The sequence below is a fragment of the Poeciliopsis prolifica genome, unplaced genomic scaffold (genome assembly GCF_027474105.1).
Source record: "Poeciliopsis prolifica strain line A6 unplaced genomic scaffold, Auburn_PproV2 SCAFFOLD019, whole genome shotgun sequence".
NCBI classification, from domain to species: domain Eukaryota; kingdom Metazoa; phylum Chordata; class Actinopteri; order Cyprinodontiformes; family Poeciliidae; genus Poeciliopsis; species Poeciliopsis prolifica.
The window spans coordinates 422,388-448,014 of NW_026562394.1; the positions used below are offsets into that span (position 1 = coordinate 422,388).

The 25,627-nt window shown below is 36.2% G+C and overlaps 2 protein-coding genes across 3 annotated transcripts in view; one reads left to right on the plus strand and one right to left on the minus strand.

The window, feature by feature from the left end:
• The first annotated feature begins 1,179 nt into the window (after positions 1-1,179).
• Positions 1,180-6,275, plus strand: stoml3b (stomatin (EPB72)-like 3b). The gene is made up of 7 exons (XM_055044035.1): positions 1,180-1,306; positions 2,909-3,015; positions 3,096-3,168; positions 3,259-3,341; positions 3,428-3,631; positions 5,217-5,351; positions 5,470-6,275. Exons 1-7 carry the CDS (start codon positions 1,243-1,245, stop codon positions 5,656-5,658), a joined length of 855 nt encoding a protein of 284 aa, XP_054900010.1. The 5' UTR covers positions 1,180-1,242; the 3' UTR covers positions 5,659-6,275.
• Positions 6,276-6,949: 674 nt separating this feature from the next.
• The window catches only part of mtus2a (microtubule associated tumor suppressor candidate 2a), a 42,051-nt gene continuing 23,373 nt past the window's right edge, over positions 6,950-25,627 (minus strand). Inside the window, exons 5-16 of one of the 2 annotated variants that reach the window (XM_055043347.1) lie at positions 22,135-22,299; positions 19,442-19,540; positions 16,482-16,669; positions 16,252-16,377; positions 14,650-14,716; positions 13,997-14,211; positions 13,785-13,890; positions 13,626-13,699; positions 13,435-13,533; positions 12,575-12,694; positions 12,335-12,432; positions 6,950-11,797 (exon numbers count right to left, since the gene is read on the minus strand). In XM_055043347.1, the coding sequence (XP_054899322.1) occupies positions 11,374-11,797; positions 12,335-12,432; positions 12,575-12,694; positions 13,435-13,533; positions 13,626-13,699; positions 13,785-13,890; positions 13,997-14,211; positions 14,650-14,716; positions 16,252-16,377; positions 16,482-16,669; positions 19,442-19,540; positions 22,135-22,299 (1,781 nt within the window). In that variant the 3' untranslated portion in view covers positions 6,950-11,373. Of the gene's footprint in view, positions 11,798-12,334; positions 12,436-12,574; positions 12,695-13,434; positions 13,534-13,625; positions 13,700-13,784; positions 13,891-13,996; positions 14,212-14,649; positions 14,717-16,251; positions 16,378-16,481; positions 16,670-19,441; positions 19,541-22,134; positions 22,300-25,627 lie in introns of both variants that reach the window. The other variant, XM_055043346.1, reaches the window with a different exon arrangement.

Genomic DNA, 25,627 nt, shown 5'->3' on the forward strand with positions numbered 1-25,627 from the left:
TAGTCTTGTCCAAATATATATATTTGTAGCGAAACAACAACAGTAAACTTAAAAATTCTAAGTTACTGAATGTTGCCACGATAATCCTTTCTCACACATTTCACAGCAACCTTTGTAATCCTTATCAACAACAGTCACCTGTACCAGTCAGGTGTCGATTAGTCACAAAGATTGACGGTCATAATATTCCTTTAGCGTTGTTTCCATTCACCTCTATTTTCCACTCCTTTTTTCCACTCTCATCTTTTCAAACAAATGAAAGATTGTAATCGCTAAACATTTTCTCACATAGATACATATATGTATACAGTTTTCTCAAAAGCTTCATAGAATTAGGATTTTCATCTGAAATTGTGTTATTGTCATTTCACAAAGATTTTTACTTGCTAACTCATTTTTATAAACCTTTTAAATGACAGATTTTGTGGACACAAAAAACTAGTGCAATACAGAGAACATGGACACAATTATTTACCACTCAACCTACAAGTAAAGGCTGTATCTGTAGTTAACATTTACTCAAACTTTTATGAATGTGTTGTCACTATGTGTGGTTTTAATAGAGTTGATATGCTTATTTGTGCATTTAAAAAAAGTTTTAGTAAACTAAACTAAACTTAAACTAAAAAACTACGAACAGTTTAGAAAAGGCAAACATTAATAGGGAAAGGAAAATATGATGTATTTCAGATGCTCTTTCTCTGTCAGCAGTTATGTTTTTTTGAAATTCTCTATATTATAATTGTGAAGAGGATCTAAAATACATATTTTCTTTTCCCTATTAATGTTTAGCTTTTTTGAATAGTTCACATTTTTTAGAAATATTTTTTTTCAGAAAAAGGTTTCTAAAACCTTTTATAAATGTTCTAATATATATGAGCATCATCAACTTTATTCAAAATATACAGTTTATTTTGACTCCGTTATCTCCTGGGAAGTTGTTGAAAATCCTGGACTACAGGAATACAATTTAAATGGTTTCCTCTTTTAATGTTTTCCTAACCATTTAAATGGTCCCCCCCTCCACCCTCGCTAGATATATTATTCTACAACAAAATTATCTTTCAACCTGGGTGAAGTTTTATGATTCCACTCTGTTGATAATCAGCTCAGTCAAAGCCACGCCTCCACATTAAGGGACTGTATTGCAGCTTTAAAAGACTGGATCACTTCCTCTTGGTTAGAAGCACTTTATGACCCTTTCAGCATATATCAGAGGATTCACTCAACTCTGAGCACCACATGGAAATGGAGGACCAAATGGAAAGCCAGAAGAGAAGAGGAGTGAGCAGTGATAAGTTAATATGTAAGCCAAATATTTTGATTGTTATTTTCACATGCATGCTTAAGCATGACTTGACAGTCTGTGTCATGTAGTATAGTTGTTATCACTTCTTACAAATAGTTTTTTATTTGGTTATTAAAGATTTTATGTAATCCTGACCAGGTGTTCTGTATGTTACATGACAGTTTTTTACTATTAATTATGAAATAAGGAGTTCAATGTACGACATGAATAGGTCAGAACATACCTGTGCTGATAAAAGCAGCGACACAACCCAGAGGAGAGCAGACCTCTGGCAGCATAGAGACAGAAATCACATGTCATAAAGATAAACATTGTCACTGAATCTTGTGACTGAGAATTATTTGCTTCTTTATTTTCTGTAGCTTTTTTCTACACTGTGTTAAGCCAAGCAAAAATAGATCCTATTTTTCAGAGATTTAACCCCCAAGTATGTACATTTTCTACCACTTGGTTTTTTTTACAAAAGTGCATCATTCCATAAAATACAATAGAGCGATTGTCTATACAGTATTTAGTATTTAAAAATGCACAAAACGCTGATCTATAAAACTGGAGCTGATTACAATATCAGCTTCTTTCTATTTTGATCATGTGAAAGCAGTTTATGCTAAAGATAAGGGTTTGCTGTGTTTGTTGACATCCACAAATATAGCATGTGTTGCAAGTCAACTCTTGTAGCTTTTTTGTGTTGGTTTCGAAAGATCTTCAGAGCCCAGAAAGAAATAACTGTCCCTTAGATTAAAAAAAAAAAAAAAATGCGGCTGGGAAATTTTCTTAGGTTGAACAACAGGAAGTTTATTCTGTTTGTTCAACTGATTTCCTGTGAGCTGCTACATTGTGGTTTCTGTTTAAATGTGTCTTTGTGGGCACTGACACTTTTAGCAAAAGCCACAAAAGATAAAACTTTCCATCAATATGTGATTTCTCTGATAACAACAAACACAAAAGGAAATATCCTCATGGCTTCTCGTCTGGAAATCCAATTACTCCAAGTCTTTTCTCTGGAAAGCTTTACTCCAGAGATCGTGTTGCATAAGTCTACATTTTCATAGTCTTTGCACATATGTTTTTGTTTGGGGGTGCTCTGTCATAATCTTAGTAATGATATAATAAATCTTTGACACACCTTTTAACTGCTGGTGGCAGTTAAAGTCAAAAGTAAACAAAAGATACGTGTTGTGAAATAAAGCATTAACTTTTCTTTGGTGTTAAGTCCAAACTAAAGGTAATGCTTTAATGTTTAATCCTAAAGTTCAACTTATAACATTACTTTTGTATATTGGCAGTAGTCCAGTGATTCAGATTTTGTTAAAGTAGGCATTTCCCAGGTGGCACTTGATGTAGCAGAAGCACCCATGTGTGGAGGTAATGAATCCTCAACACAGTCATCCAGGGTTTGAAGCCTAACCTTCAGACTCAAGGTGCATTTCTTACCCTATATATCTGTTTCATATCTAATTACCACAAATGCAGCATACTTGTGGCACAAAACAAAAAAAACAGAACAAAAAACCAGATGTTTCTTTACAATCCAGAAATGTGTCAAATCATTTTCTGTTTCTTAACACATTTTATAGACTTTGTTTTCTCTTTCACTAGCTGAAGGGCCAGTTGGATCTCTGGGATGTTGTGGCTGGGTGCTGGTCATCCTCTCAGGTTTTTTTGTTTTTTTGACCTTCCCAATAACAATCTGGGCTTGCTTTAAGGTGAGAGAGCGGAACACCAGAAATCACTCATTTCGTTTAGTGCAAACAATAACATGAACTGATTATTGTCAATACTGCAGATTGTTCAGGAGTACGAGCGGGCCGTCATCTTCAGGCTTGGTCGCATTACTGACCGAAAGGCAAAAGGACCAGGTGTAGTAATCATATCTATTTTACCTTTATCCTCCTTTTTTTAGCTTTAGCAAAATGCTCATGCCTGCACCTTTTTCTGTATATCGACAGGAATTTTCTTCATTTTGCCATGCACTGATTCTATTGTGAAAGTGGATCTGAGAACTGTGTCATTTGACATCCCACCACAAGAGGCAAGAGACACACAACAACACACTTTCGGAGGAGTTGTATGTAAAAGTCATGTCTATAATGTGTATAATGTGTATCCTTGCTCTAGATTCTCACAAAGGATTCGGTCACTGTGAGTGTGGATGGTGTTGTGTACTTCAGAGTGAGTGACCCGATCGCCTCTGTGGCCAACGTGACTAACGCTGACTTCTCCACTCGGCTGCTGGCACAAACCACCCTCAGAAATGTTCTTGGCACCAAGAACCTCGCAGAGGTCTTGTCTGATCGGGAGGGCATCGCCCACAGCATGCAGGTATAGAAGCTGAAAGGGCTCTTGTCTTTGACTTTTGTTCCCTCTTTCCTGATTCATATACAATCAATGTGTTTGCCTAGGGCCTGGAAAGTTATGAAGGGTTATTATTATTGTTTATTATTGTATATGTACATGGGACAGGTTTCTGAACCACAATACTTCACAGCAGGGGTGCAGTTGGGATTTTTAGGACTAATCAGTCAAACTTTTCAGATGCGGGTAGATTAAACTAGATTAATGTCTGAACTTTGACAAATCAAATGAAGGTTTCAGAAACCACAAATTGTGTTAGGATTTGGGGTTTATTGGGTTTTATATATTCTGCAAGTAGTGTAAAGTAATTAAGACCAGGTTTGAGAAAGAGTCTGAGTTTTTTCATTTTTTTAGCTAGAGCAGATTAAAGATGCTCGTAACAATTTTGGTGGAATTCTTTTCTTCTGCGTTCACCATAAAAAAAAATCAAACAAACCAATACAAATCAGTTTGGTACTCTCAATCCATGTGTAGTTCTGCCATATTTTTTGTTTCAAAATAAAATGAGAGAATAGGGATGTATTTTTGTTTATTTATTTAAAAGCTGACTTAGAAAAACGACTAAACTAAAAATAAAAAAGATCACAATTTTTCCAATTTCTTATTGTAATTTGTTTCTAGGTAAACAAAAATGGAAACTTTATACTTTGTTCGTGCAACAGTTGCTTTTGACTTACTGCTCAGAGAAATGTGCTGCTGTCAGCTGTCCTCGTCTGCTCAGTGTCACATAAAAAAACTGATTTATGTGGAGACTTTTTCCCAAGGAGTAGAATTTTCCCACTGAACAGCTTATCACTTTTATTCCACACTGAGTCCCCCTGAGAACGAGTCAAGTACGCCCTACTCTGTGGGAATTTATGCTGAATGAGGCTATTTATATCACTAGTAACTGTACTGTTTTTGTAGTACACTGTGTACCACAGAAAAACAACATTTGTCTTCACAAAAACACTGGTCTCTTAATACAATGAATGAAAATTTATGAAGTTAACTGATTATTAAACGTCAATTTTACCAGTAATGTGAATTTGGGTGTTGTACGAAAAGGGCCGGATAGGTCACTATGAATCTTAGGGTTTGAGGGTTCATGTCCTCTCCATACCCTGGGCCATCTGAACCCATGCTATACATGCAAAATAGGTTTCCTTTTTGCCTGTTGAAAATAACTGAATATTATTAAAAATAATATTCTATTATGTTCAATAAAGATGCTTTTTTTAAGATGTTCATGTATTGTGTGTTTCAACAATGTGAAACACACAATACACATTATTTACAAGGAGACTGATATCTACAAGCTTTTATTTCTTTTAAATAGGATGATTACAGCTAATGAAAACCTGGCATATTATATCAGACCAATAAAAAACATTTAAACATGGGTTTAATTAAAAGCATGCTTTTAATTGAGGTAATTATTTCCAAAAGGTACTTTTAAACTTACGAAATAGTTTTTTGTTAAATATAATGCTGCCTTTCATTTTCTTCAAATAAACAACACATAATGTTAGTTTCAAATATGAGGTAATGATTTTCTTTCTCTATTTTCCAGTCAAGTCTGGATGAAGCCACAGACAACTGGGGTATCAAGGTGGAACGTGTGGAGATCAAAGATGTGAAACTGCCTCATCAGTTGCAGAGAGCCATGGCTGCCGAAGCTGAAGCAGCTCGAGAGGCCAGGGCAAAGGTCAGGACACTGAACATAATAAAACAAACAAACAAACAAACAAAGACAAGTGTATCACATAAAACTTGAAAATTTGGTTGTGTTTTTGCTTTATTTTAATATTTGTCTCTTGCTACAGGTGATTGCAGCTGAAGGTGAAATGAATGCCTCCCGGGCCCTGAAGGAGGCATCCCTTGTTATTGCAGAGTCTCCATCAGCCCTGCAGCTCCGCTATCTGCAGACTCTCAACACCATTGCAGCGGAGAAGAACTCCACCATCATCTTCCCACTGCCTATGGATGTCATATCTCACTTCATGCGCAAGTGAGGCTGCTGAAGCTATCATTTGGAGTATGAGGAAGGAGTTGGGTTGCATTTATTGCCTATGCTTGAGAAAAAAATCTACCAGAATTCACTGCCAATCCTTCATGGCTTAGTGATTGTTAGCTTTGATCAAGCAGAGTCTTTCTTATGGATGTGATATAAATAGAAAATGGAATGCCAATGCAATGTAGTTTCTAAATTTGTGTCTATAATGATGTTATACAAGTAACTTAATGTTTTAATAAAGGTGTTTGTTTCATTGTGTTGAAAAACTCCAAATGTTTCTCTTGTATCTTAATTCTGGAAACTCCCAAATGAAATGCTAATAAGAAGTTACAAAGGAACTAAATGTGTTTTTGAAAAGTCATGTTTTGATTTCATAAACTCATAATGACACAAGATCAAAGTAAAACTCTTGGCTTTTTCAAACATTTTTCTTTTATAATAAAAATCTGAAAAGCATGTTGTGCACTCTGGTACAAAGTCTCTGTGCCAATAATTGTCTTCAGAAGTCACCTAAGTAGTAAACAATCGTGTGTAATTTAATTTTAGTATGTCAATGATTCTAAAGTTTAATGAAGAAAAAAAAACATTCACAAATAAACAATCTACTTAAAGGGACAGTATGTGTGTTCATATGGTGTCATTTTATACCATAGTAAAGTTACTAAGTTACCTTCAGGTATTCTGAAGCTGAGCAGAAATGGCAAGAAGATGGTAGAGACTAAACACAGGACAAAAAAAAAAAAAAATCTGTTATGGGCTATAAACTGCTTGAGAGACAGGCAGAGGTTAATCTTTCAGGATGAGAAATTATAAACATACAACAAGCCTTAAGATGCAACAGCTTAGAATCAAGCATGTTTATAAGCCACAGGGGTCCAGTCAAAGTTCATAAATAATCTCTTGTGAGAATCTCTGGTTTATTGAGAAATTACCGTTTAGAGATATTGTCCATCAAACCTGACTCACTTCCCTAATGCAAATGTACAACGCACCCTTCATATTTTGATACAGCTAAAATGTAAAAGGTGTGCGGTCCATATATGACTAATGAAATCCTTTCCTTTCACAATTATTCACAACATTTTTATAAGATATAAACTAAATTCAATCAAAATACAACTACAACATTTCAACACTCTATATCTCTTCTCATTTATGTAGTGCCATATCAGAGAATCTCCACTTGTAGTTTGATATAATAAAGAATATAATTAGCAGAATAAAGATTCTTGAACAACACAATTCATTCTGAAAACTCATTCTGAAAAGATAACACAAACACTATAAAATTTTCTTAAACACTTTAATATTGTCCTGTCTCGTAATGACAAACAAAGGCATCAACATACTGTGTTCACATTACATTGATGAATGATTTTATTCCTTCTCTTGTATATCTCCCCACGCTACAGTTACAACCTAACCGTGGACAATGCAGAGAAGTCAAAGAAGAGAAAAGGAGAACAAGGACAGCAAAGGCCGAAAAAACATGCTTCTATTTCTGTCGGTGCACTAAGACACACAACTCATGTTGTAAATGTATTTACATTCAAACATACAATCAGCACCAAAAAGCTCGTCTCAGGATCAAAATCCATAGGAGCTAAAGTTTTGAAGATCACCTCTATACATTTTAATAATTAATTGAATTGAAGGTTGACAAGCCACATTTGCTACAGTAGCATTTAGAAACCAACATGAATGTTAAAAACATTGCCAAATGTAATAAATTATCTACGCTGTTCTGTAAGTAGTTTTGACCAAATGCTACATATTCAATAGCTGCTACAAAATGATCACAAAAGAGGTCCTTCTTTAGTAAACAAAATGGCATGAAAGAGTTTTACAAAATGCAATCATTACAATTTTGACATTCAGAGCAAAGTGAGACACAAATGTCCACGGGACACATTGCAGGGTCTTTACAATACCAGTTTAGGGTTTAAAAACTGTAGTCCATGCAAAAGACTTATTTTGAAATTCAGAACTGTGTGCTGCCATTTGTAAACAATAGTTTTGTTGCATCTTTGTAGACTGTAGTTTTTGCACCTGAGGTGAACCTTTAGGAGGAATCTGTCGGTGGTGTAAGTGAGGAAAAATAATCCCAAACAATCTGAAAACAGTTTTTGACTGGTATTTTTCAGTCCACATTCTTTTTGTTTTGTTTTGTTTTGTTTTTTTGTTTGTTTTTTTCTTTTTTATAACTGAGCAGACATTCTTAAAATCATCAGTGTAGAAAAAAGAAATAAAAGAATTGTGACCGTTTCAATACATTTCTCAAACACTGCATTTGACATTCTTCTGCGACGAGCATTCAACCCTGTGTCCACATCATACAAAAAGTTGAAATGTAATGAAAAGAGTTCTTTTCAAGACCATCAAAAAGTGCTGGTAAAGACGTTACAGACCAACATCTCCCATAGATTTTTTTCACCCCCAGTAAAGATGTATAAAAAGCATTATAATAAATATTTATTTTATTGCTGCAGCAATCCATCATTTAAATGAAATAAAGCGGTAGGAGGATTGATTTAACCACATTTCTAAAATACTTCTCAATATCCAGAAGCATTTTTTATTTGAACAATAATCATTGAAATCAGCCATGGTGATAAACTTTTAATAGGTAATCCATGACACAAGGGCCAGTTTCTGCTAGTAACACTTCAGCATGGGAAAGACAAGAGAAAATGTATTACAGTTAGGCTGAAGTGTAGCTTTACCTTCCAAATAAATGTCCAAAACTTCATATCAGAAAACCATTGAGAAAGAAAATAATTTATTATTTATTTCAAAGGCTTTAGCACACATCTATACTGGAGAACTGTTGTCACTGAAAGCTTGGTCCAATAACATTTAAATGAAGCTGGTGGAAACATTCAAATCAAGTGTGCTGGTCAATATCTTTTTACATTTTCTTTGCAGAGTAAGTGTTCAAGAGAGTTTTGTAAGGACCAGCACCAGATCTCCACATGAAAAACCCCATTAAACCCAACTACTTCAATTCCCTAATGTCAGTTTACCAATAAATATGACGATAATAAGTAATCCAAATGCATGCTCCCCTTGGTAGTAAAACTATTGACATTGAGGTGGGCAAATCTAGGCCTCGAGGACTGGTCTCCTGCAACTTTTAGACGTATCTCTACTTTTAACACACCTGAGTCAAATAATGAGGTCATTAGCAGGACTCTGGAGAACCTGACTGTACTTAGGAGGTGATTCCGCTATTGGATTCAAGTGTGTTGGACCAGGGAGACATCTAAGAGTTGCAGGAGTCCGGCCCTCGAGGACCAGGATTACCCACCCCTGCATCTATCTATATACAGTGGGTAAAGTTTAAACTGTTTCAATTTTGTGGATAAAGACCTGTAGCTTAGAGTATATTATTTCAAGCCAGGCAAAACACCATGACTCTGAGGGTAATTTACTGTGAGAAGCAGATATAACACACCATCTGAAATAGTGGAAATATAAAATTTTCTTGTTACCTTTACTCATTTTATTTAGTCCTAGTTGGCTTATGCCATGCTGTTTTGTAAAATAATTTTGGGGGAAATCTTTTTAAAATTGTTTTTACAGGGCAGCTGTACAAAAGAAAGAAAGAAAATCTTATAAATTGCAACTCAGATTTCCCTGAATAAGCTATTCATTCACTGAATGAATTGAATCTGCAATTCATTCAGTGAATGAATTGCAGATTGTAAATTAAAATGTATTGCAGAAAAGGTGATGAAGATGTACTACAAATACAGGTTCTACAAGTTCTACACTAATTAAGTACATCACTTAAGGTAAACAATTTTTTTCTGTTTTACCAACATAATTTAGAGGCATTTTACACAAGACAGTCCCCTCAAAGTTTAATCTAGAATTTTCTGCATCCATGGACAAATCCAATAATTTATGTCCTGTTTGTTCTAAACATGTCCTCTGTTCACTCAATGAAATAAAACACTATGCATTCATGCACCACAGATACCGAGAATCCATGCCCCTTGAACTCTTTGACACACCACAGCAACAAACTTTCGTGTATCTTTAGGAGTTTTGTGATAGACAAAACACAAAGTTGGGTGAAATGGATATTTTCAACTTCAAAAAATCTTAAATGCAAAGCACACCTCACAGAATACTGTTTTGTTGATCATCTCAAAATGGAAACAGTAAGGACAAGGACTTAACACATTTGGGGTGGAATGATGTTGAACAAAGCGTATTATCATGTGCTGGAATCCAAGTTCAGACCTAAATCCATATGAGTCTGTGGTGAGACTTGAAAGTGGGTGTTCACAATTGCATCCTTGCTGAGTTAGAGCTATTATGCAATTTTATTAAAAAATAATAACATGGACAGTTACTTGCAATGGATTAGAGTAAATCTAGCTACTTGGTGTTGGTCTATGACATAAAAGCCTTATGAAGACAAAGATGTTTGGGGTTTTGATGCCATAAAATGTGAAAATATTTAGGGGATGTGAATACTTTTGCATATTCAAACCAGTGTAATGTACAATATAGTTGGGATCTCCAAATTATCTGCTCTACTGGGGTCATAAATCTGTATTCCACTTCTGTCCCATGACAAACATTTTTAAACTTACAAACGCACAAATATTTTCTAAACATCTCAGCATCAATAAATAGATCACAGCAATAACTATTTTTACGTTAAAACCGGAAGACTTTCACAGTACATGCTTGCTTAATTAGCAAAAGGCGTAATAAATAAATCAGTTAAACATTGCACTATAAAGTAATAGATAACAATTAAAACAATAAATCCTGTGCGAGGTTTCCCTTAGTTCTGAGCGCTCCGTTATCTGTTATGTTGTGTTCTGATTACTGTTGTTGAGACACAACAGACTGCACATTTCCACTGAGTTACATAGAAAACAGCAAACACAGATTTTGAAAGTTGACCTGAGGGACCTGAAGTAAAGAGGAGCTTGTCTTGTAAAGGAAGACCTGGCAAGGCTGTAAAAAATACACAAAGTTCTCAGTATTTTGCAGGTAACATGGCTCCGAGGAGGTTAAACTATCAGCACTGAGCTAATTAGAAACTCTCAAATAGAACTCGAGGAGGCAATTTGCTTCAATTTACAAACCAATTCTTGAACCGAAGTCCTTTATAAATAAAACATTGGTCACTCTCTGCTGGCGAGGTGGTAGGACCAAGTTTAAGGCGCTTTGTTTAGTCCAGATGAAAGGAGAGAACTGACTCTCCTTCCACATCTTACTCTAATGGAGAACAGCTTATTTTACTGAGGATGCGTGTGTGTTTGTGTGTGTGTGCATGTGAATGCGTCTTTGCCACACGAAAGTATCGTATTCTCGTGAACCGAATGTGTAATTTTCATCTCTACATTTGCACTATGCAGGACACATGCAGGGGAGGTTTATCTATCAACAACACCTGTTCTAATATTTAACAATATTTACAGTGTGCAATTAAAAAGACATGAACACACATAGAACAGTCAGAAGCTCTGACTGGAAAATTCAGTGGTCGCCAGCATTTTTTTTGTGTTTGTACATCTAACTTATAGAATCTCTGCATCACAAACACCACCATCAGCGTGGTTCACAGTGTCTGTACAGTATGATGGTAACTGGTCCTAGTTACTTTTTTGTGACATCATACATGCCTACAAAGAAAAAAATTGGAGTACTGAAGAAAAAATGGGGGACGTGTGAGCTTTGGAAGCTTCTTTTAATTCTGTAAAGAGGTGTTTGAGTTAGAGCAACCTGACGACACCCTGTGAGTGGGCGTGTTCGGGCCGGAGGAGTAGTTGTGATTGAAAGCCGCCCTGTGAGTGGGCGTGGCTGGCCCGGGAGAGAGGTTTTGATTGATGGCAGCTCTGTGCGATGGGGAGCAGTACTGAGCTTGCCTGGGACAGCCGTGACAGTGGGTGGGCGAGTCGCACCCTGCCAGTGGTGAGGAGGAGAACAGCGGGGAGGAGGGGACAGGGGAGGTGGAGAAGGAAGAGCGGTGGAGTGGGGACGAGGCCGGGGATATGAGGGGGCTGGTCTGGAGAAGCCACAGCAGTTCCTCGTTGTTGCGGCTCAGGCGCTTCTTCTCAGTGCTCTCCTTCTCCACAGACTCGTGCAGGTTGGCGTTCTCCTCTGTCAGTTGCCTGTATGGGGAAGGATAAATGATTGCTTGAAATAGGGAATGCAATGTAATCTTAGAATTTATCCAGTGAAACCAAAAAACACAAAAACCAACCCCTTAAAACGAATGGACGGGTGATAGAGGTCTTTTATGTTGTCATGTTAGCTTGGTTCGTCATGGTTCCAACTTTTAGGTCACAAAAATTATATTGGAAATTAGACTTTTAATGCTTTCTTATACCAATTTAATCTTTAACATGAATGCTGAAAGTGAGTCTATTTTAACACCAGTGTTACTGAACCACACTGACCAGAAGTCAAACTTATTCTACTCACCGTAACTTTCAGGGTTTCACAAGAATAGTTTAGATGTCATTTCAAATAACAGACTCAATTCAATTAAAAAAATATTGCTGTGTTACTATCAGCAGGTCCTGCACTACAAGATCTGGTCAAACACAACATACATTTCCATAAAGTTGTATAAGACAGAGGCTCTTATCCCCAATTTAGTAAATATCTGTAAATGCGATTCACAATGCTTTTCAGATGTGTCTTACCTAGACGCAGCAAGGTTCATCTCGATACGAGCCTTCATATCTTCATTCTGCTGCTGCAGAACCTGGATCTTCTCTTCGAGAAATACGTTCTTTTGAGCCTGCTCAAATTCAGAATGCAACAGAGGTGCAACCTTTAATTAACCAAACACTCAACATCAACAAAATCCAGAAAGCCCTGCATTTGTCATTTGCATGCAAAGGTTGATTGACTATGTCTTTAAAAGGCCTATTTGAGCCTACCACTTTCTCCAAGTCTGAGATCTTCTTCTCCTGCTGGTGAATCTGCTGATTTTTCATCTCAACAACCTCTTTCAAACTCTTCAAATCTTTCTCAATGTGCTGGTACGGAGCTAAAGCATCCTGTTAAAATCAACAACAACAATAAGAAGATGAAGAAAAAGAAAAGGCTTTGCTAAAATATTCAAAACCCTTTGGATATATATTTTTTTTCAAATGTCTTGATACAGCCACAGGTCCTAATGTGGATTATAAATGGTAAATCAAAACAAAGGGAATTGTTATAAAATGGAATGAGAAAAAAAAAACTTTGTTTTTATGCAATACTAAAGAACACATAAGGCAATGCAGAGGTAAAGGTATTGTGTATTTCAACTCTCTTTAGATAATTGTTCAGATATTGCCTCTTTTGGTATTACTAAGTGATTGATGGACTTTATATTTTATTTGTACCAAGGGGTTGGGTTGCATTGAAAGTACTTTTTCACCATCTAGTGGCCAGAAAGTGAATGATATCTAAGCTAAGCTTTATTTGACTTTTTACTATTAGTAAGTTAGGTTTACTAAATTTCAATAAACAATCTACTATATAAGCAATTTGAGCATCTGCAAAAATATCTATTAATATAAGAGTTTATGAGAGTGGATGTAAGAATTTAAACACTGCTATTAAAGCCACAAAATACAGTTTTGTAGATTTAACATGACAAAAAGTGGAAGATATGCTTTACAAAAGCGCTATGTCATTTTTATTTATTTTTGAAGTATTTATAAAAAGCCAAACTGAACTGGACTAATTTTAGAGACATCCTTGAGGAGTGAGACAGATGGTTCTCTTTAGAAAAACTTAGATTTATACTCACAATGATTTGTTCATCCGTACTCCTTCTCAAAGCTTCCTCGAAGCGTTTGGCCTTGTCCTTTAGACTGTGGTTTTGAAATGTGAGCATATCAACTTGATCCTAATCAAAGACACACAGCAGAAACTGAACATCATACATCCACACTGACTAGCAGGTATAAGGAATTAATAAATCTTCTGGAGATGTAATACCTGTAAAGACAGCCTGAGTTTCTCAAAATCTTCCTCTAGGAGGAGCTTCTGTTGCTCATGAGCTTTTCTCAAGTCTGCACACAAACACAGCAACAGAAGTCAGTTTTAGCAGTTTATGCATCACAGTTTTGTTTTTTTATTTCATATCTAAAAACATACCTCTCATGGTACGAGCATGCTCCTCATGCAGTGTTGCCATGGTGATATTATGCATGTCTCTAAGCTCCTGCATAGCTGCCTGGTGGTTAACTGTCACCTCCTCCATCTAACACATCCACAAACATATATAAATATATATACAAATACAAGAACTTGACAGTTCGCATTGGACATGAAAGACTGGATTCCAACCCCTGATTCCTCTCTGTCACCTGCTCCTGCTGCTGAGTCGTCAACTCCTCCATCTCCAACCGATGCTCTTCCTTCAGGTGCTCCACCTCAGCAGTGTGACACTTCCTGAGGCCTTCTTCCACCGCAGCCAGCTCTGCCTCCTGCTGCACTTGGAGCTCCTGCAGCTCGCGCTCAAACGCCACCTCCAGCGCTGTTTTGTCCTGCTGGAGTCTCTCCCAGCGCACCGAGTGGGAGGCTGCACATCAAGCAGATTAAAAAAGGGAATCAAAATGTTCAACTTTTACAGAAAATCTTTGATTTTGAGTAGCTAAAACGTGTTCAAGTCTAACAGAAATTCATGGAGAAACGTAAGAATTTTGATATCTGTAGAAATATGTAGAATTAATATGTGAATAAATATATATATTTTTTTGCTTATATGCTAATCAGAACTAGATATTCAGTCACTGAGTCAGTGAGTCAGTGTCACTGATAAATTTATGAGAGCCAAAGATGTATTTTAAATGCTTAGGGAAAGAAACAGCTAAAAGCTAAAATATTCCATTTTTAATAATTAATGCAAAAATATTTCTTTAATATCTGTGAAAGTAATTGGCAAATACATTCTTGGGAATTATACAACAAAGCAAGAGAAATGTCTACATCAATATTTAGTCATATCTAATTCACTTACTCATTTCCTCTCTGGCTTTCTTCAACTCCAGGGACAATTCACTTTGAACTTCCTCAGCAGTTTTGCTCTGAAAATTACAGAAAAAACAACTATATATTTTTGACATTGTAAAAAATCTAAAAATAATTATCAGTAAAAAGTTTGTATTGTTTAGAGCAGTAACAAAAATTTGTAAGAGTATACAGCAGGTCACAATGAGCTTACATGTTGACTTCATAAGCAAACACTGAGATTAAGTTGTAAACATTGTGCATTCATGTGACGTGAATATTTTCACATTTTGTCAAAGATCAACATAAGGCAAAATAAACAGAAAAATAGGATAAACACTTTTCCAAAAATTTTTGTGAATTAAGATATAAAATTAGTTTAGAAGAAGTATATTAGTTTATAATTTAATCTGAGTATAAATGCAGCAGTTCTGTAAAGTCCGCAGGGTGAATGACACAGCCACAAACCAATAATTGATTATTCACCCAATTTGAAAAAGGCTTTTTTTTTTTTTTTTTTAGCTGGGACACAAAATATGGTGAGAGTTGATGAGAAGTGTGTGGAGCTAAATCCTGGAAGAAACTCTCTCAGAGGCTACAACATACTATGGGAGAGAAGGGTCAACCTCTCTCAGAACACAGCTAGACCAACAACAAAATAGATTAGATCATTCATTCTCATTTGTTAAAATGAGACCAATCTAAGTACAAATATGTGAATTTAAAAATTAGTATTCAAACACACCTTCCATCCAGTCTGTACCTATGTACAATACATTTTTTCCATTTTTATCAATGAAAAATTTGAAAATCATGTATCATTTTGCTTCGGCTCTGCTGATATTTGCTACTTTTTCCTGACTAGTGCACTGCATATCCATTCATCCTTGTTCTTACAGGGTTCAATGTCACTTTCAATTAATTTTGTTTTTTGGAAGGGTGCATTTGCCCTGCAAGGGGGAGTGTACGTGACCTGCATGCACATCAAAAACATGTCAGTTTAAATGATGCATATATCATTTACAACAGCTGCTCTGTGCAGTTTCGATCAGGAGGGGGTGCTCAAACCATCTCTACTGCCCACCACTTGTCTTTTGCATTTCTGTGCTGTATGCTGATTGAATGCAGCACTCAGACAATGACTATAAAGGAGTGAGACAGATACAGACACGATCACTGCTTTCCTGTCTCAGCGCCTTAAACACATCATCAGGCAGGGTGAAACCAGTTTGGACACATTAACGTGGAGCCCGTCTTCACACAGTCACTTTATCTCATCATCCTGAATCTCACCTCATGGTGAGAAATTATCCATCCGTCCTTATTCATGTTCACAGTTTGCACATGCATTGCACATGTGTTTGCTACAACCGAGGGTCAGAGAAAAATGGTAGGAGGAAACATCATGTGGAAAGTGTATGGAGGAGAACAGATAAATTCTACTGATAATCAAAAGTTGTGTCACAGGAAATCAGATTGATCATCAGTTCTACTCTCCACTGAGGATTATTTGGCTGCTTTATGAAGTCATAGTTAATTGGGAATAGGGCCACTGTTGCGGAACAGGGAGCCACAAGGTCATATTTTCATTATATAATTTCATTTCGGCTACCTTGAAGCAATAATGCTGAGTGGTGATGATAAAGGCATCAAGACCTAGAGAAGTTCTCTGCAGCTCTTCCCTCAGAGTCTTTAGCTGCCTCTCCTGATGGTTGCAGTACCTCTGTAACCTATGAACCTGAGCAACAAAAAAGAACAAAAATACCCCAAAACAAATAAATGTAGATAAATGCAATAGAAGAATGCAAAGTTTAAGTAGTTAGGCTGACTCTCATTACTGACCTCCTCCAATTGTTCCATCTTTTCTTTCTCATCTGCTTGCCTTTCTTGCTCTTTCTGCTGAGCTTCTTCTTTCTCTTTCTGCAAGTTCTCCTGGTGTTCCTGCTGCGGCCTCAGGGGAGCCAGACGCCGAGGTGACCCTGAAGGAGTGGAACCCCGCACTGCCGCTGCAGGTCGCTGCCCGGGCTGGACTTTAGAGTGAAGAAAAGCAAGCAGAAACTATAAATGGGTGGAAGTCAAATTTATTTTGAATAACACTTTTTAGCAACAATGCAGTTCAGAGGCAGTTATGTGTTTCACATGGAGGAAAAACGTGATATAAAGCTTTCTTTAACTTACTAATTTAAAAAAAAAGTGTTGTCAGTCCCTAAATTAAGTCAGAAGTTACTTAATAAACAAATAGAGTGCAACTATCTTGGGAGGAGACACAACTTGCAACCCAGGATAGGAATCAGTTCAAAGTGTATCAAAGTCTGCATGTACTCCAGATATAAATCAAAATCAAGAATTTGTGGCAAGACTACAGAATTGATGATTTTAGAAAGACTTTATTCAATATGACTAAACTTGTGCTTTATGGTGAAGAACAATCAGCAAAACACCAATTTCCAGTTATACAAAAGACATTCATGGTTGCAATTCCACAAAATGTGAAAAAGTTCAAAGGGTGTGAAAACATTTGCAAAACACAGGATATATCATCATGATCTAATTTTTAATTCTCTGTACCAATGAAACTAACAGCTGTTAAATTAGGAGAGATCTGACCTGACCCTCTAATGATGGGCTTCATGAGATAAATGATTGGAACTTAATGAAATCTTTTCTGCAAAGGAAATTTTGTCCCTAATCTGATGTCCCCGCCTTTAATTTTATGATAAATGGGACTAATATCTGCTCTGCACAAAAATTAATCCACAGAGAGCATCACTGTGAACATCTAGGGTTTTATAATAACTTGTGTAAATATTTACTTGTTAACTATCAATCTAAGTAAAGGTTTCATTCACTATTGATGAGAGTAATTTGAAAGTAATTTGAAAGCTGGGCAAACATGCTCACCTCGTCATTTTTCCTAATAGGAAGACAACCAACTATGTTGCAGCTGAGATTCAGACAAGTCCATTAACCTGTGTGTTCTACCTTGTCAATGGTTGTGAACAAAGGTGCACAACATCTTTTAGTTTCGATATGTCAATATTTTAAAATAGTTATTGTAATTTTTAAATCCCTCCTATAAAGCAAAGAACTATCCCCCCAATGTCTGCACCTCTGCATCCCCAGCCTGAGCCAGATCATTCGGACCTACTGAAGCGTGAGGGAGCGGTTTCCATGACAACGCGAGGCAGAGATTGGGGTGCAGGGTCCCAGGTAATGGGAAAGAATTGGTTGGAGAAAGGTGGGGTGGGATGGGGGATAAAATAAGAGAAAGAGCAGTGAGATAAAAGAGAGAAAAGAGTTGCAAGGCTATATTGAGTAGGAGGGGGGTGGGGACGAGGAACTGAATCACTGTAATCATGATACATTTCTAAAGCCCATTTAGATGAGTGAGAAAGAAAGCTGATAAGAAAAGTACATATTTTTTTTTCCCTGAAAGAGGAAGTGAATAAGGCTGAGAAAAAGGTTTTGCTTTTCAAAATCCATACCATTTAGCAGATCTTGGAGCATTTATCCACATGATTATTCCCTGTTGTGTCCCTCTCTAAATTATTTCCACCCTACTTTTCCTGACAAGCACACATGTGCACACATACCTGCAGACATGTGTAGTGTCCATCTGAAAGGTTACAGAGAGGATACTGAATACTAAATGAGTGTGATGCAGATGGGAGCCGGGAGAACGGATTTGGAATATTAACACGAGCAACAATGATGAAAACATTGAAAAGACCGCAAACAGTATGTCATTATAAATGTATTACAACCTGGATTTTCACAGATTTCACTGGAAATATCACTGAATAATAATATCAAAAATTCAAATTTAAGTGGGCAGAAGGAAATTCTTTGATTATATAGGTAAAGGTAAAATCAGGAGAAGTGCAAGAAGGAAAATAAGGACCAGTAACACTGCAGTGGAAATATTAAACAGAAGAAAAAAAAAACAAAGCCTGGGGAGACTTTTTTTATAAGGAGACATTTGGATGTTTGCTGCAATCCCATGACATTTTTTTTCACCACTGCAGAGCTAGAAGAAGGAAAAGCTCTGCTTTTCATGGACCAAATCAAATCATAGACGGAGCTGTGTGCTCAGCTCAGCACGACACACTTGGAATAACCACACATCATCCAAGCTGCAATTTGATGTGGTTAAATTTCATAGTTTAAAATATTTCAAGAAGTTGATCTAGAGTAAAGAAGTAAAAACCACATGGAGCTGAGGTGTGGTTTTGTAAAGGAAACATGAGGATCAAACTAACAATGTATTAAAGAACCAGACAAAGACAAAGGTATTTGCCTTTATATTACTGTAAAAATAGAAGAAATATATCTGACGAAATTAAAATATCATCAATACCCTAAATCACTTCAGTAATTTTATTCAAAGAATATATAAATATTATAAAACTTATATGGACTGATTTCATATAGTGAGATGATCAGTTTATTTATGTTTTCGTGTTTATATTTTCATAAAATTTTAATTTATTGAGATGCACCTGGACAGTACTTTCAAAGCAGTTTTTACAACCTTTGTTGAACCTTTTCATTTATAAGTCAAATGCTGGCCCCTTTTATTCAGAATCTTTCAGTGACAGAAATCATGAGTGATAGCAGAGAACGTTCTTATTTTCAGTTTTTCAGGCGTAGTCTGCAAGGTTTCACTCCCAAAGTCCAAAACAAATTGCCTATTACAATAAAAAGCCATAGGAATTAGTTTATGCATTTTCGCTTTTTTTTTTATGCAGTTCTGAAATGAAAATCTAAACAGGCTTTAATGAGTACTCAACCAACGAACTTACCTGGGGACTGGAGTTTCGGGGGAACCACTGCCAACCTTTTTGGCGAAGAAGGAAGAGAACGTGTGACCTCTGAACTCCGCTGAAACTCCTTTCTGCCAACTGTCAAAACACAAATTTGATAAATCAGTGGATGGTTTCATCCTTAGACAATCAAACAAAATTAAAAAATCCGTAAGGGGCAGGATCTGGCAAAAGTATTCATTTTTTTATTGAGGCATGTTTAGCTGCATAGCATATGTATATAGGTATGTGTGCTTGTGTCACAGTCACCAAACTTGCTCTTTACTTTTTCTCAGTCTTTTTCTACTCTTCCCTTTCATCTCCTTCTATCCCCAAAGCTATAAATATCTTTCTAGATCATCTGTCAAACATGAACAAGGCATTCAAGGGTCTACATAAACATCACCTTCATGTTCTTTGTAACATTTCGCACTTTCTAGGCCAAAATAGGTTCCAAATAGGGATTTCTAATCTTTTTTTCTATTTTGTGCTTGCACATTTGCTTGTATGCTACATTACACCTTTTACACAGCTGGAGGTGTGTGAGGTGGAAAGCGAGCAGCAGGTTTTACAGAACGACGTTAGACGTGTTGCTGTGTGAAGCTAAAACGGTAACGGGAGGAAAGTGAGAAGAAAGGAAGTTTCAAGAGGTTTGTAGAGAGTCTGTCATGAGGCAGAGAAGAGAGGGAAAAGAGAAGCTTTGAAAATAAACTAATTAGACCTGTTATGGGAGAGAAGCCTCTGATCCTGAGCAAATCCACATATAACCCTGGAGAGATACTCTGGGCCTCTAGAGAGATCATTTATGGGTTCACTGTATGTGTGCTCACTCCTCATGCTCTTCTGCTGTCTTTCAAATGTTGCTCTCAGAGTGGCTAATAATTTTGGTGTACATATCGCAGATCAATTCATATTACTGTAATAGTTTGAGTTTGTATTAAAAAACATCACCGTCCCAAGTGAGCGAAAGATTCACAATTTTTGTGGGAGCAGAGCCATTTGACGTTAAGATAGTACAGTGCTTAGCAAAAATATTCATACCTGTAGAGTAGCGTTATCAGTGTAATTGTCACACATTTCATTTTGAAGGAGTGGGATCAAAGATCTGCTGTTGATCTACATTGGGTATGCTGAAACATACCCAAATTAAATCAACATTTTATGGTAGCATCAGATACAATGTTTCGTACTAGATCTTTGCCACACAGATTTAATCAAAGGCAATCAAAGCTAAAATTTGGCAGACATTTTAAAATGTCCTCATGTATGCAAGTATATGAGAGGCTTTATTAAAAACTGAGTTTAAACTGATGCTAATTATTTTCTAATTAAATATTTGTTAAAATTCTAGCATAAGAATTAATTTCATAGGGTAATACTTCAGAGTTATGAAAAACAAGCCACAGACGTGTGGATCTGGCTAAATTACAGCATCTGTCATGCTTACACTCTATAAGCCTGACATTTTGTGGTTTTCAAAAGACTCTTTGGTGTCCCAAATCAATGAAGATAAAAGCCTTTGGTGGCAGCTGCATACCAGCTAAACACTCAAACTGTTGTATCTTGTGTATTGGTGAATTTGATACAATATATTTTCTTAGCACATTTCTTAAAGTCAAAAGAAACTTAATTAATGGAAAAGAATAAATAATAATAAATAAAGAATAATAAATAAATTCAGAGGTCATAAAACAAGATTCCAGGCTTTCAACATATAAAACTGAACTAAATCAGGACAGCTAAAATCATATGCATGTTCTGCTTTTTAGGTTTTTATTTGCCAATATTTTCCCAGATCATTTGTATTATTTCTTCAACTTTACAGTTACGTATTACTTTATCACATAACTACTCATCTCACCCCAACCCTGAAATTTCTGGAAAAAAAAAAATTCTAAAGGGTTGGAATAGATTTGCAAGGCATTGCAATAGACTGGTGAATAGTCTACTGCCTATAAATGTAGTAAGTAACAAAACAAAGCAGAAAAGTAGAGTTAATGTGAACAACAGTTTCAAGCTAGATGTTCAAGGAATAAGAGTCCTCTTATTCTGCCAAATCTGAATTTTACCAAACTACACAGATAATAATTGATTATAATGCTCTCATTAAAAAGTGTTGTCTGTAGCTTCAGTTTGACTGGGGGGAGTGAGAGAAAGTTCAGGAACTGCAAATGTGCTGTTAGTCCTCCATGACTCACATGTCACTCAAACAAGATCTCATAAAACTTACATATATTTAGTGTTCATTTTTCAATAATATCCTATAAACATTAAAAACAATAGATTTCACATTTCATTCTATATGGTATCTGTTGTTAACTCTACGAGTGAAAATCCTGTTGATGCGAAAAGCATCACAACCATGTCTGCTGTTGGTGTTACTGGTGCTAACAAAGTCAGGTGTGATCCTGCATGAATCTCACATTTTTATTTCAGCTTGAAAAGCTAAACTAGCTCATTGGTGCAAAGCAAAAAAAACAGTAGTTTGAAAATGGCATATCACCCTTTCTAACAGCACTGCTGCATTCAGCTATATGTTTCTGACTCTTTTGTGGATAAAACTGCTCATCTAAGTGTTGTTGTAAGAATTGTTTACAACACTTAAAAATGAAAAAAAAAAAAAAAAAGCTCACCTGAGCCTTTAATAAACTATTTGGGAAGACTAGTTGTTTTTTCTTTGATATTCTACTGACCTCCAGGTGAGCTTCTTGGCTGGGGTGGCAGGTAGCGTCGTGGTAAGGCCGGGGTGGAGGGGGGCTGCAGGCTGCTGCTGCGACATGGCGGATCCCTCTGTTGATCTGTTGATGGAGGGCTTGTTGTCACTCTGTGGAGCGGAGGTTCCTCACTCACACTCAGACCTGGAACACATCAAATACAACAGTAGTTCTCTGAGGTTTAATTTTCAATCAAATGTTTAATCTCAAATGAGTTGTTTCTCAAAACCCATCTATCCCAAACTTTCATGAATACAATCTTTTTCCTTGCATGGCTGTGTGACCCTGCTGTTACATCTAAATTTGGACTCACTGGACTGAGAAATGGTCTGTTACTTGAAGGTCTTGCTGCTGCCCTCAATCTTTCTTTTCTAACCTGGATCACAGCATTTCTGCAAAATTGATCAATAATAGCACAGCAGAGTGAGCCAAATAATGACTGGTTCAATTTAAGGCTGCTGCAAAGAACCTTTAAGATTATGATTTAGTCAAGTAGAACAACTTGCTTCTCTCTGTGCCACTAGAAGACTGAAGGTTTGTCTCATGTTATGCCAAATCCCCCTCAGGTTTCTGGGATTAGAATAGCTCACTACAGGGTGCCTCATGTTTTCAGAGCAGTTATGCAAGAGAACATCGCTTCAATCTTCCCATCAACAGAGACAAAAACCTGTACAGAAACATTTCCAAAGTAAGATATAATTCCAAACAAATAATTAAGAAATTCATTATTATTGTAACACTAGCTTCATTGTGCTACTTTTTGAAATGTAAAGAGTGAAAAAGATCTCACAACAGAGCCCTCTGTCCATGCATCACTTCACTGCTTAACTCTAGATACGTCTACATCATTGACTTGATTTTTTTATTGTTGCTTAAGATGATGTATTGTGAATTGCTTCCATATGCTAGGAAGCAAATAAACTAAATTGAACTGAATTAAATGTATTAATCAACATTTTCTCCAAACAATCCTCCTGAATATAACCATAACAAATACAGTTTAACCAAAAAACAAATTAAAAAAAAGTGAGATGTGTTCAAGCAATACGAGGATCACCATTATAAAAATTATTCTGGTGACAGTTGTTTAAAAAAAATGCTTATGTGAACACCATGGTATTGTGCAGAATAAAACCCTTTTAAGTTAACTTCTTAATGACCAAAACTGCACTTTCTGTCATGCATTTATTATTTTAAAATAGGTTAACAAAGCTTTCAGTTTTTGTCCTCATTAATATTATGGTTTAGCACCCATAATCTGGTTGGTGTGCTCAACCAAAGTCATGCTCTAAAATAGCTACAGATAACTCTGGTTTAACTGATGCCTATTTCAAATGGTCATTGGGTGATCAATGACCCAACTAATAGCATTAGTTGCTATTCCATCATATGGGAATTCAGGAATATTAATATCTACTAACGTAAATATTTGATCAAAAGACAGTTGACTGATGCTCTCAAAGGTCTTGCAAACATAGAAATAGCAGAGGAATGCCATAATAAGACTGATGCCTTGGATAAAATAAATTATTTATGATAAAACAGTGATTAACAAAGAGGAAGGGAGAGATTTAAATAAGGAGGAAGCTTATCAAGTAAGTAGACTTTAAAAAAGAGCAATGAAAAGAAATAAATGAATGACAGAGGAAGAGAATGAAGACCCAGGCCTTTTCTGAGAGTGTAGGAAAAATCTTATGCATATTTAACAGAAATTATGAAAATGAGGAAACAGCTGGGGATGAGGTAGGGAGCATTTTTTACACCTCAGCAGGAGGCCATTTTCTAGGAGAAATGTCTTGCACATTCCAGCAAAACTAAATTAATGCTGATTTTTTGTTTGTTTTGTTTTTGTCAAAGTAGATGAATAGATAAAGAAGCAAGATGAAGCTATCCAATCCCACATACAGCCTCACAGTTTGCTTGTAGTGAAAAATACAATTCTGATTATTTAAAGGGATAAGAAATGGCTCTAAAGACTTTCGTTGGACTTAAAATCTCATTTATTTTTGATGAACTCAGCTTAGTTGGAGCCTTCCCCATCAGCAAAAGAAACTCAAATGCTTTCCTAAAGGAACTGATCCTTTCCATCTCAGCTGAATTTACAAAAGCTGCCCTCTCCAGGTGCTCACACAAACACATTAAGTGTTGACAGGGAATAAAGCTGCACAGCTGGCACTGCTGACTTGCCAAAGAAAAAAACATCCTAGTCATCAATGCATTCTCCCTCTGGAAGTAACTAAACATTTCACGCCATAGTATGACCACAAAACTAACTGGTGAAGCTGATGTACACTTTGGTTTGTTTATATTGATTTAGTTTATCTTAACTAGGGAACATAAATCATATTAGAAGTTCTTCAGTGAAATAATCTCAACAAGTGTCTCTGATATTCTCAAATAGTTTAAATCAAAATAACAGTTTCACAACACTAAGTGAGTAAAATTACAAAATATCGGCTTTGTTCTACAATGAAAATGAAAACAACTTCAACATTTGCAAGTTTTCAGGAATTAAAGTTTTGATTGCCTTTAAATATAGGATTTAGCATCTGATGATCTATGGAAATATATTTAAATCATACCTCGTCAGTTGTCTTTTAACTAAGCTACATGTTCCCTCTGACAGATGCACACTACAGTCAGTTTAGTGGATGTGATTAAGTATGAAGAGTAAATCCATCCGAGACTGATGTTTGTTCTGCCTGTCAACTGCTGCTTCCTCTCCTCTGTATGTAGGAAATGTCTGTCACTCTTCCATTGCAACTCAGAATATCCTGTTAAAGCTACTGCTCTGCCTGAAAGATCTTTCACATCTCCACTCTGCTTACACTAAGTACACATTATGATCTCAAGAAAAAAAATAAAGTATGTCTGGCAAGTAAAGGATCCTTTTTCGCAATGTAGAAAAACTTTTCTACACTGTGACATTGAAACAGATGCAGGTAAGTTTTCCTGCATCTGTTTCTAATGTTGCTACATGATATTAGTGATTTTTGTTTCACATGTCGAACACATGTGGAGTAATGTTTCATATATGGAAGACTTTCTATGGGCTGGATATTATGTAATTTCCACATGTAAAATATGCTGCAGGGTCATCTCATGATTTTTAGATGCTGCTTGTATCAATTCAACATGTGAAACACGTGGTAGATCATACATGTGTTTCATCATGTCATTAAAATATTTTAAACGGATTTCAGCCTTTTCCTTATGAATTTGTTGTCACATGTCATTTACACATTCAAACACATGTAAATGCATGCGTGTAAATGCACCTTTTCACAGGTTTCCAGAAAATAGATTTTCCACCTTCATGTGGAGTTTTTAATCAGTTGTGCTATTTTGAGCTTTTATATAAACTGATTTTATTTAAGGAGCTGTGACTTTAAATGGAGAATTTTTTCACTTGAAGCTATTATGAAAAATAAAGGAGTTGTATGGCAAATGACTGTAATTGTCAGCAGAAAAG